At 42.6% G+C, this 20,098-nt stretch overlaps 1 protein-coding gene across 3 annotated transcripts in view; it reads left to right on the top strand.

Moving 5' to 3' along the window:
* C1GALT1C1 (C1GALT1 specific chaperone 1) overlaps positions 1-19,860 on the top strand; it is a 41,381-nt gene extending 21,521 nt beyond the window's left edge. For all 3 annotated transcript variants that reach the window (XM_073599451.1, XM_073599453.1, XM_073599452.1), the window contains exon 2: positions 7,741-19,860. In XM_073599451.1, coding sequence (XP_073455552.1) covers positions 7,746-8,699 — 954 coding nt within the window. In that variant the 5' untranslated portion in view covers positions 7,741-7,745 and the 3' untranslated portion in view covers positions 8,700-19,860. The remainder of the gene's footprint in view (positions 1-7,740) is intronic.
* Positions 19,861-20,098: the final 238 nt, after the last annotated feature.

The following is a 20,098-nucleotide window of genomic DNA, read 5'->3' as shown; positions in this document are numbered from 1 at the left end:
GGCAGAAAAAATCTGATAGAAAAAGTAGATAAAAGGAACGCAGTGCCACTTTTATCAAGTACACAATTCTGAAACATGTTGGGATTTGTGCAAGAAATTTCTATGGACTGACCACAGCCTGACTCTGTCAGTACCTGGATAGAATTGCTCTCTTAGGTTTGACATTTATGTACATGTACTATTTGTTTCTTTTGTGTGTTTTTGTATATTTTAATATAATTGCCTATATGGCTACGTTTTACATTTTCTACTATATCGTGTACTCGATAAAAGTGGCACTGCGTTGTCTTTTATCTTTCTCTACCAGATTTTTTTTCTGCCTTGAAAGTCCAAGGGGGCTGCCCCAATTGCATTCTGATGCATGTCCTTTTCCTTAATTGCAGCTTTTCAATACAGCCATGCTGCACTCTGTGTATTGGCGTACCTCCGGTGCAGTGGCTTAGAGTTGCTCTTAATAATCGCTACACCAAATTCACTTTTACATGCAGACAAATTCATGTTCTCACTGCTTGGCCTGCTCTGGACTACAACAGTGTTTTATCTCCCCTTCAATATCTTCTTAAAATTGTGTACTTCATCTTAACATAGAAGGTTATCCAATAACTAACGCTAAAGCTATTTGCAGCCACATTCCAAAACAAATCTATCTAGCCCTGTTAGGCCCCATTCACACTTGTGCGACTTGTAAATGCGACTTTGGACCCCAAAGTTGCATGACAAGTCGCACTCCATTTTACTCAGTGAGTACTGTTCATATCTGTGTGACTTAGTCATTTCTAGTGGAGGCCATAGACTTCAGTGAAAACCCTCAAAAATCTCACCTGCATGATATACAACTGCAACTTGTGTGCGACTTTGTAGGGCAAGAAACAATCACATTGGTCAAAGCCAAAGTTGCAACAAAGTCACACTCATCCAAAGTCACATCAAGTTGCTTTGTATAGTTGCAATGGAAATCACGCAATTTTTTAGTCTCACAAGTGTGAAGTGTGAATGGACTCTTCAGTAAAAATCGCTGTACATACCTTTTTCTGCAGCTGGTCCGGTCCCACCCACCTATGCTTCTCTGTGGAGGAGGGTGCAGAAAAGGCAGCCGACAACAAAAGCCCCATAGTAACTCTGAGTGATGTCACTTCCCAGGCATTTCACAGCCGTTGTCAGTTCTCTCCTGTACACAGCTTCAGTCGCTGGAGACTGGACTGGATCGGCTTCAGAAAAGGTAAGTATAGTGGCTTTTGCTTTTACAGGGTTAAATTCGTTTTGGTTACAAGTAGATTTAGAGTTTGTCTTCTACTTTAAGATGGCAACTGCCTTTATTTTAGATGGTCCTTTTCTGGGAGGATCAGATAGTGAGAACATTTTCTGGATTCGAGGCATGGTCTTCTTTTGGCAAGTTAGATTAAAAAGGAAGGTGTGGAGTAGAGGCATGATACCAGTATGTGTGTCCTTTTTTTTTTTTTTTTTTTTCTTTTTTTGGACTTGGGTGACCTGAACACCTTTTTAGTATACAGAGTTCTGTATGTAACATAGCAATAAAACTTAGACTAAAGTCTATTCTAATTCTATCTTGGTGTAATCCTGTTCCATTCAGTAGATGCAGCATATTCTAGTTGTGTTTTTTTTTTGGTATGAACTTTTGTGAATGTTGAAAAGCTGAGTATTTGTTTCCCGTGGTAACCTGATTAAAATGTGTAAAGGAAACCTTTCATGAGAGAAATATGGAGTCTGCCATTCCTGACTTCTCATTCTACGAATGCTACTTGTGTGGCTGCCAATAATCTGAGTCACTAAAGCCGGCCATGGACAATTCAAATCTCAACCGGTTCAGCAGGGATCCGAACCGTGTATGAGCAGGCTGATAGTATACAAGTTGATGGATTTTTCATGCAATTATTGCTGCAAGCTTGAAAGGAAGCCATCCATTGTTTACAACTGTCATGTGATCTGTTGTGATTGGCTACAGCAGTCACATGGTACCAGCAGCAAGCCGGTACACTGATCAGTCATCATTTGAGTCCTGTGGACCCAGCCGGTGACTGATCACGCCTCAATCCGGAAGGACATTATATGACGTCTGCCCCGATCGATGACAGGTTCCCGACAGCGTCATTATGTTGTAGGCCAATGTTTCTCAACTCCAGTCCTCGAGTACCCCCAATAGGTCATGTTTCTTATCGTACATCATGGGACACAGAGCCATAGTAGTTACTATGTGGGTTATAGGCCACCTTCAGGTGATGGACACTGGCACGCCCTAAGACAAAAAGTGCACTCCCTATATAACCCCTCCCACTACTGGGAGTACTTTGTTTTTTTCGCCAGTGTCTAAGGTGTTGGTCACGAGTAAAGATGTGCTGTGCTGAGCTCCACTGGAACAATCCTTGCTGGGGCTAGCCATGCAGACCGGATCCATTCAAAGTGTCTTTTTGGCCAAATTGAATGGTACCCGGGCCTCGTATCTGAAGAAACGAGGTCTTGCCTGTAACGCTTCTCTTTTTAGAGAGCTGGACCCTGGGATCTAATACTTTTAGGTAGTAAGGCCATAAAGTTTTACTGGCGGGATGCTATTACAGGTCAAGGATAGTGGGTTTCCTCGAGGATCCCCAGCTCCTAAAGGTTTAACGGAACCCATCGTGAAGGGTGAAGATTGGGTCTGTTGGTTTACCACAGAAAGCCCTGCGGCGGGAAAAGTAAGTGGAGTTTTCTAAGAAATGTTTTAATTTTATGAATGTCTCCTTTAGATTTGTAAATGTTGTCATGCCTATGTGATCACCACTGGGGGCTGTATTGAGCACTTACATCTCATGCTTCTTAGCCACAATGTGATCCAGGAAGCAGAAGTCCTTCCTCCGGCCAGCAGCAAGACCTCCGGTAAGCCTGGGGCACGAACGGACGCCACTCGGCGACTTCCAGCTCCCCCCCCTCGCCATTCCCGTAGACTATGTAAGAGGGGGGGGGCGGCCTTAGCTCTGCATTGGAGTCCTCCAACGTTCAGCGGGGGAAGGAGGTTTTAAAAGGCACCATTTGTGCTGTTTCATGCTGCTGGAGGGACAAAAGAGCAAAAGTGGTATTAAAAAGGCATTCCTTTTTGACATTTACAGCATCAGGCTGAGCATTATTAGCAGCGATAGAGCTGGACTATTGCTCATGCAGTGGATGCATTCCTTCTGGTAGTACCTCTGCTTTGTGCATTGGGCTATGAGCGGAAGGGGGGTAAAAAAAACACCTCATGAAAGGGCTCTAGAAAGACTACTACAGTCACACGGCAGCCTAGAATCATCTCAAAATAGATGGCATCCTCCCCTGAGAGTGATATGGCTGATCAGAGTGAGCCATCAGGAGGGGCAAGTGTTGCAGCTGCTCTTAACAATGCACCCCCTATGTATATTACCCAGGAGGTTGTTTTCTTCAACCATTTTAAGCTTGGAGCAAAAAATTGATGCTTTATTTACATTCCAGACTGGGGCTAAGCATAGCAGGTCCCCGTCCATTGCTCAGGGCCCTCATTCAGAGGAACAAGGAGCAAGAGAGGACAATTTGCCTTCTAAGGACCAGGAAGAGGCTAACGTCTCCTCTTCTGAGGAACCTGATCCGGCGATCTCAGGTTCACAGGAAAGATTTGTTGGTACAATCTCTCACTGAGTTAGTCCGCTCTACGTTTTTACTGCCAGCAGCGCAGTCAGTCGACGAGCCCACTTCTGGTTTGGGTTCACTAAAGCCTCCCCAATCTGATCATTCATTCTTTTCCTATCCATTCATGGCTAAGGAAGCTTATGTATTCTGAATGGGAGCACCCAGATAAACAATTTTTCCCTCCAAAAAAGTTTTCAATACTTTATCCTATGGAAGAAGACTTGACTTTTTTTTTTTATAAGAAATGGGGAATTCCAGCAATTGACGCTGCTATATCCTCTGTGAATAAAAACCTGACTTGTCCAGTTGACAATGCTCATATATTTCACTCGCAGGTTCAGTCATTCAACCTGCGCTGACAGTGATCGGAGTATATCAGTCCTTAAAGGACCAGTTTACAGATGTACTCAAAGTTATTCTTGATCAGCAGGCCCAGGATTTGGCCGGTATATCAGAAGCATTGTGTTTCACAGTAGACGCTATGAAAGATTCTATTCTCCAGGCCTCACGGCTCATGCTAGGACTGGTACATGTGCGTAGAATCCTATGGTTGAAAAATTGGTCAGCCAAAGCGCCATGCAAAAAGCTCTTGGCCAGTTTCCCTTTTCATGGTAAACGGTTGTTCGGAGACGATCTGGTTAAGTATATCCAAAGAATTTCTAATGGGAAAAGTTCCCTTTTACTGGTTAAGAAGAAGTTTAAGCATTTTACTTTTAAACTTATTTCTTCTCCAGTGCCAGGGGCAGCAGCCTCCAGGCAGTCACGACAGCCTCCGCCGTCAGATTCAAGAGGTAAATCTCAGAGTCAGTCCCAGGGCCAAAAGAGGACCTGGGGGAGGAAACCCACAAAACAAAATACTAAAGCCGCTTGAGTGGGGGGAAGGCTTTCAAGGGTCTGGCAGAAACAGTGTCAAGACAGATGGGTGGCATCCTCAATTTCTCTAGGTTACAAACTAGAGTTCTGAGAGTTCCCGTCTCCTTGTTTTCTCAGATCAAATGTTCCCAGAGATCAAATGAAAATGAAGTGTCTCTTTCTAGCTCTGGATCATCTCTTATCTCAAGGAGTGATATCGGAGGTCCCCTTGGAAGAGCGAGGTTTGAGCTTTTATTCAAACCTGTTCACGGTTCCAAAACCAAATGGGGATGTCTGACCCATTTTGGATCTCAAACATCTAAACCGGTTTTTAAATAACTTTTGCCGTCAATTGACATCAAGGATGCTTATCTCCATGTGCCGATTTTCCCCGCTCATCAGAGATTTCTACGCTTCGAGGTAGAAAATCTTCATTTTCAGTTTGTAGCTCTACCTTTCAGTCTGGCTACTGCACCTCGAGTGTTTTACAAAGGTCCTGGCTCCTTCTTTAGCCAGGTTAAGGGCCAAAAGGTATAACTATACTAGCCTACTTAGACGATCTACTCTTGATAGATCAGTCGGTAGCCCGCTTAAACCAAACTTTGGTCACCGTAATCGGCTACCTGGAAGACCTAGGTTAGATTCTCAACCTAGAAAAATCCTCCTTTAAAACCATCTAGGAGATTGCAGTACTTGGGGCTGATCATAGATACAGCTCAGAAGAGGGTGTTTCTGCCCCAGGAAAGGATCAGTTCCATAAAGGAACTAATTCAGTTCGTCAAAACAAAGAAGAATCCTTCTAATCGACTTTGCATGAAATTGTTGGGAAAGATGGCTTCTTTCGAGGCCGTTCCTTATGCACAGTTTCATTCAAGACTGCTACAAAACAGTATCCAGTCTACCTGGAACAAGAAGGACCAAGCTCTGGACTTTTCAATGCATTTATCCCCCAATGTGCGTCAGAGCCTCAATTAGTGGTTGATATCCAAGAATCTTCAAAAAGGGAAATCCTTTCTGCCAGTCACCTGGAAGATGGTAACAGATGCCAGCCTTCTGGGCTGGGGAGCAGTCGTGGAAGAAGCTTCTGTCCAGGGGAAATGGTCCAACTCAGAGAGGACCTTGCCCATCAATATTCTAGAGATTCGGCAGTACACCTGGCCCTGGAGGCTTGGACGCTCAGACTACGGAATTATCCTGTCAAGATTCAATCCGACAATGCCACAGCAGTGGCCTACGTCAATCACCAAGGGGGCATGAGAAGTTGTACGGCCCAGAGAGAGGTGAATCATTCTTTCTATCTGCAATTTTCATTCCAGGGATAGAAAATTGGCAGGCGGACTACTTGAGTCGCCAACAATTGTTCCTGGGAGAATGGTCCCATCATTCTGACATCTTTCTGCCAATATGTCAAAAATGGGGAGCTATGGATGTGGATCTGTTTGCGTCCAGGTTCAACAACAAGATTGACAACTTTGTGTCAAGGACAAGGGATCCGATGGCATGCGGAACAGATGCCTTGGTCTTTTCATGGGATCAGCTCTCACTGATCTATGCGTTCCCTCCTGTTTTGCTGCTTCCGCGTCTTCTTTGCAGGATCAAGCCAGAAGGGAAGGAGGTGATTCTTGTGGCCCAGGAGATCTTGGTTTGCCGAGATCATAAAAATGGCGGTATGGGACCCTTGGACCCTACCACTGTGGCCAGACCTTCTCTCGCAAGGTCCGGTATTCCATCCTACCTTACAAACGCTAAATTTAACGGTTTGGCTATTGGGACCCACATTCTAAAGGACAACGACCACTTGCTTCACACTCTCTGGTTTGTAACTTTTATTCAGGGGGTAACGCGGATTAATCCCCCAGTTAGATCTCCCCTGAACCCTTGGGACTTACATTTTTAGTCCTGTCTGCTTTACAAAAACAGCCTTTTGAGCCAATTCGAGATATTCCCTTGGTCCTCTTGACGAGGAAAATAGTTTTCTTGGTTGCCATATCTTCTGCGAGAAGAGTATCACAGTTGGCTGCTCTTTCTTGTAAAGAGCCATATTTGATTATTCATAAGGATAAGGTTGTATTGCGACCTCCTAATTTCCTACTGAAGGAGTAACAGGTTTTCATTTAAACCAGGATATTGTTCTGCCTTAATTTTTTCCAAAACCTCATTCTGTGGAAGAAAAGTCACTACATTCTCTTGATGTGGTGAAGGCGTTCAAGGTCTATTTGAAAGTGACCGCTCTGATTCGTAAAACAGATGTTTTGTTTGTGTTGCCAGAAGGTCCTAAGAGGACAGGCAGCATCGAAGTCTACTATCTAAATGGATTTGTCAAGTGATTTTTCAAGCCAATGGTTTAAAGAGGGAAAATTCCTCATTTTCATAATAAAGCACACTCCACCAGAGCCGTTGGTGCTTCTTGGGCAGTGCATCACCAAGCCTCCATGGCTCCGATCTGCAAGGCCGCAACTTGGTCTTCAGTCCATACATTTTACCAGATTCTATCAAGTAGATGTAAAAGGTCATAGGATATCGCCTTTGGGAGCAGTGTACTGCAGGCTGCAGTATAAGTCCTCTAGTCTCTTGGTGCCCTACTTTTGTTGTGTCTCCCTCCCTTCAGTTGCCATTGCTGATAAGAAAATAGGAATACCTCTAAAATCCTTTTCTTTGAGGTACATCATGGGACACAGTGGTCCCTTCCTTCTTTGGTATACACGTGTATTGCTTGGCTACAAAACTGAGGTACTCCCAGTAGTGGGAGAGGTTATATAGGGAGTGCACTTTTTGTCTTAGGGCGTGCCAGTGTCCATCACCTGAAGGTGGCCTATAACCCACATAGTAACTACTATGGCTCTGTGTCCCGTGATGTACCTAAAAAAAAAAAAAAAAAAAAAAAAAGGATTTTACAGGTAAGCTGTTATATAAATCCTATTTTTTCAGGATTTCCCTCAGATGAAACGGCTGTGGTAATTACTAAGGCAGTTAAACTGACCTGTGCAAAATAATGGTGAGCCTGAAAACATGACCTGTTGGGGGTACTTGAGGACTGAAGTTGAGAAACATTGCTATAGGCCATGCGGAACCTGTTTAAAAAGGTAACAATTGGGAGTCCCCATATTTCAAATAGGAAACTTTTTTATACATTTTCTCTGCAGTACATAATTGAAAACGAAAGAAATGGCGCTTTCATCAGCTCATTTCATAACATTGTGCCTTATTCTTCTTGCCAATTTTGTTGATAATTTTTTTTTTTTTTTTCTCTTGTAGGAAAGATGATTTCCGAAGGAGGATCGTTTATGCGGGGAATGCTGATAGGAAGTGCATTCTGCATAGTGGTTACTCTTCTAGGACACATTAAATTGAGCCACGAACCCGCTACCCCTCATGAACACCATCACATTCATGCCCCTAATAAAGAGGAGGTTCGCAAACTGATGGGAACAGAGAAAATGGAATTAAGTCAAAGCATCCGAGTGTACTGTATTATCCTTGTCAAACCAAAAGACTTGAGCCTTTGGGCTGCTGCGAGGACCACCTGGAGCAAGCACTGTGACAAGGCCGACTTCTACAGTTCCGAGCACATTAAGGTGTTTGACTCCATTGTTCTTGACAGTAACGACATGTGGGTTATGATGAGAAAAGCTATCCAAATGGCATATGAGAACCACAAAGATGAGTACAACTGGTTTTTCATCAGCCAGCCCTCCACCTTTGCCATTATTGAAAACCTGAAATATTTCCTTCTGAAGAAAGACCCTTCAGAGCCCTTCTATATTGGTCACACTGTGAAAGAGGGAGACTTGGATTATGTGGATATTGCAGGTGGTATAGTGCTAAGCCTTGAATGTGCAAATCGTTTTGTTGATGTGCTGAGTAAGCCAGATAAGTGTCCAGAAACAGGTGGCATCATATGGAAGGTCTCTGAAGACAAGCAGTTGGCAATGTGCCTCAAGCACAAGGGTGTGCTGGCAGAAAATGCAGAAGATTCTGAAGGTAAAAATGTCTTCAACACAAAATCAGTAGGTACCCTAATTAAAGAAGCAATGGCAAATGACCCACAAAAAGTAGTAGAGGGTTGCTGTTCAGATATGGCAATCACCTTCAGTGGACTATCTCCTAACAACATGCAAGTCATGATGTACGGTGTTTACAGATTAAGAGCATACGGGCACAGCTTTAACGATGCAATGGTATTTTTACCACCCCCAAACTCTGATAATGATTGACCAGACCAGTCTTCATCCTTAATTGTTACCACCAAGAAAACTGTACAATTTCTAAAATATCAACATCTTGCAATGTGGGACTGGTGAAGGGTGGTGGGGAAATGCTTGATCTTTTGTATATGTGTAATCTACTCTTGTTTTGTGTACAGTGTAGGAGTTATGTTTGGTTTTTTTTTTTGTTTTTTTTTTGTTTTTTGTTTTTTCTTGCAACCATATCAGGACTGCAAATTTGTCTTATAACAAAAACTGCAATGGATTTTACACAGTAATGACTTTTGCACTCAAAATCTATTTTTCTAAATCTTTGAAAGGTGGGTTGATCTCTTCCACTTCAACAGTAAGTAAGTTTGTACAATTCTACTGGCATGCTCCCTATGGGAGAGTGTAAATGATTTGAAAGCTAGAGTATGTGTCACCTATATGATGAATAGGTTCACTAAATTCTATTCGCAAGTGAAACACAGGCTGATATATTGGGTCAAAGTGGAAGTGTTGGCCATTGCAACCAATCAAACATTGAGTTTTATTTTGTAACTTAAAAGAAAATCCAGAACTGTCCGTGGACACTAATAGGCTGTTGTGGACAGTCCATTTTCTATTTCAGAATAGAAAGTTAAAACTAATTATTAAGATTAAATGGGCATCATCTCGAGTTTTCCTTTCCTTCAGCTTTCAAGCATGAAGCTGATTGTGCCGTTTTTACAAAGTGCATTTATTAGTACTACTATTTTTTTTTTTTTTTTTTTTTTTTTTAACCACCAACCTCCAACTTCATTAGCTCACATACATGTTAAACTGGATAGACAAGCATGTTAATGAAAATATACATTTGCGCACCTTTCTAATCTAGTTTAGGAAGCACCCCAGTATTTTTATTTTATTTTTCTTTATTTTTTGAAAGAAAAAAAAATGTGTACCAATGTGCCAAAACCAATTTTAAAAACAAACTTAACTGAGGTGTCCTCATCCCTTTTATGTTTACCCTCCTAATTCTTTTTTTTTTTTTTTTCTGGTTCTGTGTGAAGCAATCAGATTCCGTTATATAGCTGTTAGTGATTCCAAATCTGCATTCATTTAGAAGTGCTTTGAGCCTCATGCACACTGAGCATAAGGCAGGCCATAAATGATGCAATTTTCTTTCCTATTTTCCTCCCCCCCCCCCCCCCCCCAATTTTAATTTGATTTCCCCCCATCAACACAGTCAGTGTTGATGGGGGGAAATCCCTCCTGCAGAGCTATTGTGTTCTCCCGGGGGGGGGGGGGGGGGTTCGGGGCTGTCCCTGCTGGAAGAACAGTGATTCTCGCTAGCAGCTATAGCCACTAGCAATAATCACATGCTAGAAATCCGACGTGCTGGTTGTACCTAAGTCAATCGATCTACTTGGATACAGAGAGTTTCCCCACCCATGGATCGAGTCCTGGCTGGTCCCTGCTGAACTGGCCAAGATTCAAACCCTGTATCGCCGGCTTTAAATTTTTTTTTTTTTTTTTTTTTTCAGCCTTGAAACACCCCTTAATATTAGCCTATGCATCCATGCAGACATGGGCCCCTTTCACATGTGCATCCGTATTCAGCCATCCGCTTGCTCAGCAGGAATCGCTCCGTTGATCCCCGCGGATTACAAGTCCGTCTCTGCACACTGTGTAGAAAAGGACCTGTCAGATCTCCGCTCCCATGATTATGGACCGCCTGTCCATTTTCATCTGATCTGATCTGATCCGCCAGACGGATGGAAAATAGGATTTCCATCCGTCTGGATTTTGCAAGGCAGATCGGATGTCGGCGGACATGTCACCGCTGACATCGTCACTTCATAGAGATGTATGGAGTGACCATTCAGGTCCGCTGAAAAAACTGACAGGCAGATCTGAACAGTCCGCACGTGTGAAAGGGCCCTTAGGCATTTCAACGTTTTTTAGAGACAGAAAAACCCACCCAAGCCACCCAGTTTTTTTGTTTTTTTTCTACCAAAATGCTGCTGCCAGGAAGAAAGGCATTTATGAGAGCTGGGCAAACGCCTCATGTGCATGGGGTCTTACACGTATGCTCATGTACTCCACAATGTGTTATGGTACTCATAACCTGACATTTGATTTGACCAATTTTGCATGGATTAGGCAAAGATGTATTAGGCACCAGCAGACATCCCTAACCCCTCAGGGAAGGGGAATAGCAACTGACTGGGTTGGATTTCATCTGATTGCTGCTGTTTTGATGCCAGGGATAACATGCTGTATCTTCTCCGTAGACATGAACATAAATGCACAGACAATCAGTGTTAATTTAGTCAACTAAAACATTTTATTTGACTAAAATGACTAAAACATTTTAGTCGACTAAATGAATACTATTTTAGTCGACTAAAATACGACTAAAACTAAAACAATTGAGATGACTAAAATATGACTAAAACTAAAAGCCATTTTAGTCAAAAGACTGACTAAAACTAAATTGCAATTACTGAAATGTACTGGAGATTTTAGCCGACTAAAACTAAAACAATTGCAGAAGACTATAATGGTACTAAAACTAAAATTGCCATTTTAGTCCTAAGACTAAAATTAACACTGCAGACAATCCAAGCAAGCATACTTGTGTAAAGATCTTCCAGTTGTTGTATTGTGCCTGCAGCGTGTCTGACTGATCTTTTGATGTTTATGGCCCATGCTCACTACCATTTGCTGTTTTTACTTGCGGCGTAGCTGTCATGCCAACACTGCTTGAATGAATCCTCGAGAGAAAGTGATAATCTCTGATGTTAGATGTTTTTAAGACCTGGTTCAACCCTGAAGAAAACTGCAATGTCTAAGTTGCACTGAACAAAGTATTAGTGTCAACAGCTGTCTCAGAACAGGACACCTTCACACAATACCTGTAAGTGCAGGCCCCAGGGGGTTGTTTCATCTTTGATAAACAGTGGACTCCTACTACAGGGCCCCCTACCTGATATTTTGTGGACCAAGTATGTTCTTTCTGATAAGACATTTTCCATTAAGGTAGAAATCTCCTTTTCAGCATGATTTCCTGAATATCTGAAGCCCATAATGTGCACGTGCTGGGAATGTAACTGTCAAATTGGTTGTGCTCTCAACTAGACTGTCTAACCATCAAAGGGCTGGAGTCATAATTGATCACATGTGCAGCATCATGGCAGTTGAAGATCAAACAAAAGCCAAGCTGGCAGCTTCCTTGGCTGAAAATAAGAGGGTTTAGTTCTGCTTTAAACTGAACCTGTCTGCCATTTTGAATTTGTAAACATTCTTCCTAAGAAGGTGCCTGCTAATAACTTTTTAACTCAAAATAAAATCTGTGCACTCTAAACCTCATTTATTTTGTCATAAGGACTTGACTTTCAAGACTAAATGTCACCTCCCCTAACTCACTGTCACCCTAAAAAGAGGCACTCTCACTGGAAAAAGGTAAAGTTCCAGTGGCAGTTGGGGAAGTCAGACCATTCGTGACAAAGTAAGGCTGGGTTCACACTATTGCAGTGTAGGGCATTGCATTTGATTCCCACCGCATTGCTATGCAGATCACATGCAGATCTGTGCAACAGATTGTATGGCTAAATTTGCATCATGATGGTTCAGGGCCCTTTTTTTTTGGGTCCACACTAAAATCGGATCACATGGGTGTCCACACCTATGCAATCCAATTCCTGCACCATTTGCCAACTTGCGATCTGCGAACTGATCTGGGGTTGTCTTTGACTTTGTATTGACACCCGCAGCGGTTTGCATTAGGGCAGTGTGAACTGCCTGTGAGAGACATGCGGAGCGGGAACTCGCGCTGGTTCCCGCATTGCAATAGTGTGAACCAAGCAGTATCTGAATGAAGCACAGAATAGGCTTCTCTGGCTAGCAGTTGTAAATGGGACTTTGCAGTACTTGTTAGGCAGGACTTTCTTCTCCGTCTCAAACTGTTGTCACGTTTACTTTAATGGGTATGCACCCTCTGGCCAGTACACAGCATGAAGATGTAAAAAAACCCACTTATTTTCTGATTGTTACATTTCTGGAGTGCCTGCTATTTTAATTTTGTAAATTGTATCTTACATTTGTCACTGCAGTCAGCATTCTGGTTTATTAAACATATCTAATTGTTTTGGGTAAAAAGTTTTTACTTGCCATTAATTAGTTCAAACATTAAGTAAGGAACTCACTTATAGCTAATATTTGGGATAGTGACAGCATTTTTGTAAAAGGCACTTTAGTAATGTCAACCAATAACCACTTAATCACAAACTAAAACCACTACCAAGCATCTCTGCATTATGTTCTCTAGTATACTTTGCAGTAAATGATAAAATCCACTTATACAAAAGATTGGTGTTATAATGTCAAAGGAATACTTGCATCTGATGTCTAATAGAGGAAATGCATGGATTTATCTCACAATTGTAAACTATCATTTGCGCAAAGTATTTTTTTTTTAAAAACAGTCAGGAAAGCTTGTGTTTTTTTGCTTCATTGGTTCCTAGTTGAAAGGTTAGAATAGTTAGAGTAACTAACTCCACTTTTGTTGAGGGAAAAAAAGCATTCGCCTTTTGGGTGATATATGTACATTGCAAGGATTTTAAAAATCTTTGCTGCAGATTCCTACCTTTTTTGTTGTTTTGAAGAAATACCTGTGTGTGTTTTTATATAATTATCATCCAGCTAATGAGGAAACTTACTTTTAGACATGATTTCCTACTGGGGGTATCTCACCAAAAATTACAGCAGCCGGCTATATTTCAGGGCACAGCGGGCCCACAGGATGAGTAATGGCAGGCTGCTTGCTGTGTGGGCACCAAGGTCTTTCTGCAGGTCCACATTTATCTTGTGCACATGAAAGTTCACTCTTAGATATCAAGTGTTTCAACCATTTGTTTCCACCTTGCAGAAATACATATTTTTGGGACTGGTTTTATCAGATGGCTGTCAGCTGAGGCCACAGTTAAGACGAGGCATTTTGAATAAAGTTATTAAGGGATACGTTGCATATTTGACAAGAGAATGTGGCTGTGAGTAATAGACATTTCTTTCTATCCATTAAGGTACACAGCAAGCTTTTCACCTTAGGCTTCTGTTGCCTACAGGCCAGTTGGACACTAGCAAAAAAAAAAGAAAACACGTAGGCCTGGCCAGGATTACTAACATGCCTTAATTTATTTGCTAGTGTACTAAAAGGATGGACACTTACTTCTCATTAGTATGGGAGACTAATCTTTTTTTTGTTGCCACCTTCTTTTTTTTTTTTTTTTTTCTTCTTTTTCTTAGTTTTCAAGATATTTCCTCCTTAACCAATACATCTACATTACTGCTAAAGCTTGTCTCTTACATTGCAGCTATCTAGCATGGTTGTCCTTGGCCTGCCTTTTTAGAGTGCCATGTCAGCACAATGTTGCAGGGATATCCCGGAAGTGATCTTTGTGCACTGGGTTCCATGCAGGGCACTTTCCAGACAGGTAAAGTTAACTTCAGATCACTTTCCTAGTCCAGAGCTCCTAGCATTGCCTTAGTGCTTCCCCTGGCACTTAAGATTCACTTTGACACAATACAAGAAGCTTCCACAATTACATAGGTTGCTGGGCACCTTTAAAACCCCCCCCCCTTTTTTTTTCTTGCTGGTCTCTGCCACGAAAGGAGCCGACACTGGGTGTGAGTCTGAGCACTGATGCGATTCACTGCATAAAGTGTTGCATGCATGTACAATGTGATGGTACTCCAGTTTGCAAACACCCACACACAATCTGGGGTGATGTCTGCAACCTGTTACCCCCTGTTCCCCATCATCAGAGACCTCTTCACCTCTGTCTGTTGTTTCTTCTGCCATTTTGCACTTCTACATCTTCCACAGATTCTGTGTCTGATCTCTTCATGGCTTTGACAGCTTCTTAGCCCTCAACAACTCTGATTCTAAATCACTCCAGTCTTTGCCCCAAGGAGTAGCGTTCACTGCTATTCTCTAGTGAGTCAGTGTTGGTTCATATTGATGTGGTTCTCACCACTTTGAATCTAGAGGATGAGCCTATTGCTTCTAAAGGTGCTGTTTCCAGTCTTGGGTTCTTTAGAGCCCCTAATGCTGCAAATACTTTATCAATGCACCTGCTGTTCCAACTATTTCTTTACGGGGCCTGATAACACCCCGACACACTGTTTGCTGTGTCACAGCTGGAGGATGCCAGATGTAGGGCTTCTTGCCTCCAGGTTAAACAGTACATTTATTAGGCTTGTCTCCAGGTGCTCCTAGGAGAAGCATTGGATTCGCTGGTGGCTCAGTGGGATCAGTAGATTCTCATCTGTGGCTTTTCTCCTCTGAAGCTTCTTCCTAGTCTGTGTTGCAGGATTGAGATAGGTGGCATTTCAGTAATTCCCATGGCTCCAGCCTGGCCCAGATGGATGTGGGACTCCTGGAGAACCAGGAGGTTCTCAAGGACCAATTTACCATCCTGCTTTACAGTCATCAGCCTTAACTACATGACTGTTCAAGCCCAGGTTTTGTGAGAAAAGGGCATTTTTTTTTTTTTTTTTTTTTAATATTTTATTCCTGTGATGCTAAGAATGTTACTTCCCACAAGGTGTATGATTGGGCATGGGATGCCTACTTCACTTGATGCAAGTCTCAAGACACTGACCCTAGGAGTTTTTTGCTGTGGGACACATCCTCTCCTTCCTGCAGATGGTCTGAACCATTGTTTCTTAGCACTATTAGGTTAGATTTCTGCCCTTTCAAACTTGTTTTTAGCCTTAGGCCCCTTTCACTTGGGTTGGAATCCATCTAAGTGGATCCAACTGCTCAGCGGAGGATCTCTCAGCTGATACCTGCTAAGCAGGCAGATGACAGGTCTGTGTCTGCTCTCCTATGGAGAGTGTACACGGACACAGCCTGCTGCTCTCTGAAATGGTCGGATGCAAATGGACTGCATGTCCGTTTCTTTCCAATTGTCTTCCTATCTGATCTGCCAGAACGGATGTACGACCATATCTCCATTTGTCTGTTTTTTTTCGGATCAGATGCCGGCGGGTGACCGTGGACACATGTCCACTGATATCTGCCGCCCTAGAGAACAATGGGTGGTCCGATTGGGTCCGCCTGAAAAACAGATGAACCTGAACCATCCTCTGGTGTGAAAGGGGCCTTAAACCTGGACATTGTTCTTCTGACCGCCTGGCTCTAAGTCACCAAAATGAAAATTTCCTCTATTGTCTGGATGTGGTTATGGCTGTGGGAGTCTCTCAACCACTGCTTCTTTCAGAAAGAACGATTCCCTTTTTGTCATCCCAGATGATTCTCCCCCCCCCCCCATAAGGGAATTACCATCTTCTCATTCCACCACCGCTAGGTGACTCAGCTGGTTCTACACTTTCCTGTCAGTAGGCACACTAGATCTTTTAAGCACTAAGCAACTATTTAAAAAAAAAAAATGTCAAGGCTACCATCTGGTTTTCTGTTCACATGTTCTGTAAGTTCTACCAGGTAGATGTTGCAAGCTAATCTGATGCTGTCCTTGGACATAATATCATTCAGCTGGCTGCTTGAGCTGCAGGCAGTCCCCAGTTTTCCGTGTGTGTGGTTTTTTTTTTTTTTTTTTTTTTTTTTTTGAGGGGGGCTTGTTAGCTTTTGATTGCTGTGTTGCTCACCCCTCAGATGGGCAGCTTTTAGACCTCCTGAAGGTGAAAGACTCGCTGTGTCCCTGTGGATGAGACAATACAAGAAAATAGGCAGAGTCAGTCTGTACAGCAAGCGCCATTAGCTGTCCACTCCTACCTTCAGAGCCCCTCCTAGCTCCCCAGTGCACTGCTGGTACCTTAGGCCTCATGCACACTGGATGTTATAAAAAAAGCCAGTAGAGTGAGTTTTGCAGTAGCGGTTTTCACTTCGTTTTGCTAAACAAATAAAAATTTAAAAAAAATAAAAATCTTTCCACAAAAGCTTATGGCTCAAAAAATGCAGATAAATGCCAAATAGTTGCGTTTTCATAATTTTTTGCAGTTTTTCAGTTTTTTATCAGAGTTGGAGCGTTTTTACAGCTGAAAAACTCCTCTCAAAACTGACTAGTTCTGGGGTTTTTTCCAGCAAGAAAACGCCCCTGCCAAAAAACGCTGAGAACAGCCTATGTGTGCATGGACACATAAGATAGCATGCTGGGAGTTTACTGGTTGCAGAAAAAACACCTGAAGCCAAGAACAGCAGCTATAAAACCGTCCAGCGTGCATGACTTTCAGAAAGTCAGTATCTGCATAGGTTTTTAAGCAGGGCTTTTTCATCAAGCCCCATATACACTATTAGATTTTCTGCAGATTTTTGTCTTCCGATTCACCAAAACCATGTAGGGCAAGGGCCTGCCTGATTGCATACAAATTGCAACTTTAAGGGCCCTTTCACGCGGGGGCGGCTTCGGCAGGAAAAGGGCCGCTATTATAAGCAGCACTTTACCGTCGGTATTCGGCCACTAGCGGGGCGGTTTTACCCCCCACTAGCAGCCGAGAAAGGGTTAAAAACCACCGCAAAGCGCCTCTGCAGAGGCGCTTTGCCGGCGGTATAGCCGCGCTGGCCCATTGATTTCAATGGGCAGGAGCGGTATACACTCCGCTCCTTCAGCGCTCCGAAGATGCTGCTAGCAGATCTTTTTTTCCTGTCCTGCTAGCGCACCGCTCCAGTGTGAAAGCCCTTGGGGCTTTTAGACTGGAATCAAAGCAGCGGCACTTTCGGGTCGGTTTGCAGGCGCTATTATTAGAACAATAGCGCCTGCAAACCACCCCAGTGTGAAAGGGCCCATAAGGTTTGACCTCCTCATATTATATGGTTTTGGTAAATCTGAAGACAAAAATCTGCAGAAAAGCTAATAGTGTGAATGGGGTCTAACATTGCATTGAAGAGTGGCTCTGTGGATGGCCGCAGCAGACGTCATATTGTGCCTGCTGTACAATGTTTGCACTAATGTGTGTGTTGTGTGTGGTTTTTTTTTTTTTTTTTTTTTTTTTTTATTATTCAGATTTTCTGATGTAGGTGTTAACCACTTCCCGCCCAAGGTACGTCATATGACATCCTTGATCTTGAGCGGGTATATCTAAATGCTGCCTGCAGCTACAGGCCTGATTCAGATATCGTCTTTTTCAGCCGGCGATTCCCTATACCATAAGAACGATCATAGCGGCTGTTCTGCCGTTTGATCGTTCTTACGGGCGGCGAGAGGGGACGTCTCAACCCCCCCCCCCCCCCCCCGGAGCTTCTACCGACTCACCGATTCCATCGGTGAGTCGGAGAACGGATCTGCCGGCCCCGGATGTTTAAAAAATAATGTAAAGCGCCCCTGTAAGTCCCGCCCACATATGGAAACGGTGTTCAAACCACACATGTGAGGTATCGCCGTGAACGTTAGAGCGAGAGCAGTAATTCTAGCCCTAGACTTCCTCTGTAAATCAAAACATGTAACCAGTAAAAAAATTTAAAGCGTAGCCTATGGGGATTTTTAAGTACCGAAGTTTGGCGCCATTCCAGGAGCATGTGCAATTTTGAAGCGTGACATGTTAGCCATTTATTTACTCTGCGTAACTTCATCTTTCACATTATGCAAAAAAATTGGGCTAACTTTAATGTTTTTTTGTGGGTCTTTTTTTTTTTTTTTTCCCAAAAAAGTGTTTGAAAAATTGCTGCGCAAATACCGTGCAAGATAAAAAAAAGTTGTAATGACCGCCATTGTATTCTCTAGGGTCTTTGCTAAAAAAGCATATATAATGTTTTGGGGTCCTATGTAATTTTCCAGCAAAAAAAATGATTAATTTTACATGTAGGAGAGAAATGTCAGAATTGGCCTGGATGGCAAGTGGTTAAAGCTGCTGTCTTTTTTAATATTAGGCCCCTTATCTGTCCAGGGCGCCCGCGATGTCTTCACCCGAAGCTGATCTGTCCCTCAGCTCTGGGTGCAGGCGTCGGCATCTTCGGTAAGGCAATCAGGAAGTGAAGCCTCGTACCTTACTGCGCATGCGTGTTCTCGCTGGTCTCTGCTCTCTTCTGTGTGTCTCCCAGAAGACAGCAGGGGGGGGGGGGGGACTGAGGAGGGGCCGGACATGGTGTAGATGGCCATGGAATCTGCAGTGATCTATCCCCGGAAGTGGGAGCAAATGCCTGCATTACACAAGTATCTGCTCCCCCTCTGAAAGGTGCCAAATGTGACATCGGAGGGGGGGGGGTTGGGGTTGAACCGGAGAAGCAGAAGTTTCATTTTTGGGTGGAACTCTGCTTTAAGGAAATTGCTCCAGTTTAGAGATAAATAGAATGAACTTAAAGTGGATGTAAACCATCACATATACCCAGTGAAGTGAACAGCCTCAGATAATACACAGAAAAAAAAAAAATCATCTCCCTACATAAGTTTTTACATGTATATCTGTTGTCTTCAGCTTTCTATGTTCTTCAGAAAGTGCACATTGTGTTAGAATTTTTTTTTCCTGTTTCAACAGTGGGAGGGCAGATTGGGCATATTTTTATATAATATAAAAATATCTAATTACGGTGAATAGAGAAGATCTCTGCTCATCTCCCTCCCCGTCACAAATTTCTAGCTGCTTTTCTCTCCTGTGTTTGGAGAACTTATAAGAAGATATCTTGCTGATAATCACTGAGGAACGGAGCAGCAGAAAGAAAGACACAGGACTTAGAGCTTTGGAGAGAGATAAGTAAACACTACAGATATGTGCCCAGGTCAGATTTCATGAATGGGGTTTACATCCACTTTAAATGCAATTTTGCCCTTTGATCCTTTTGATACCTGTAACACTTTTTTTTTTTTTTTTTTTTTTTTTGCCTCATAACACTCCATTTAAATGTATCTCATATGTGGGGTTTCCTTATCCCCCCCCCCCTATAAACTGGAATCCAATCCTGACTGGACATACACATTTGTAGCTATAAACAAGAGCACTTGTAATTTATTTTTAAGCTTCAAATGACTTCCAAAGCCAGTGACCTGCGTACAAATTTCTGTATTATGCCGGGTCTCTAATAAATTACAAAAGTGGGTTTCTCTGGGGTATATATATTTTTGCTATATTTTTTTCATTTGGTGTGTGAAAATTTATCAGCTTTTCTTGTAAAAATAAAATATTTGTAATTTTATACGGTCTGGAAAATTTGAAATGTACTTCAATATAAAAACTATTTTCTATTAACAAATGTGTGTGTCTTTTTTCTCCTACAAGTAGGGGTGCACTGAATGGAAATTTTGGTGCAAAAAAACGAAAATGCAGGATGACAGTACAAAATGACAGTGTATGTGTATGTGTATGTGTATATTCTACTTTTAAGTTAATATTAAATGCAGTCTCTGCAGACATGATAAAAGATGGTCAATCCGCTTCAGCCCCGAACCATTTGGCTGGCCAAAGACCAGAGCACTTTTAGCAATTCAGCA

This window comes from Aquarana catesbeiana, linkage group LG09 (assembly GCF_042186555.1).
Source record: "Aquarana catesbeiana isolate 2022-GZ linkage group LG09, ASM4218655v1, whole genome shotgun sequence".
Lineage (NCBI taxonomy): Eukaryota > Metazoa > Chordata > Amphibia > Anura > Ranidae > Aquarana > Aquarana catesbeiana.
The sequence above is the reverse complement of the archived record's forward strand: the minus strand, read 5'-3'. Positions and strand labels throughout refer to the sequence as shown.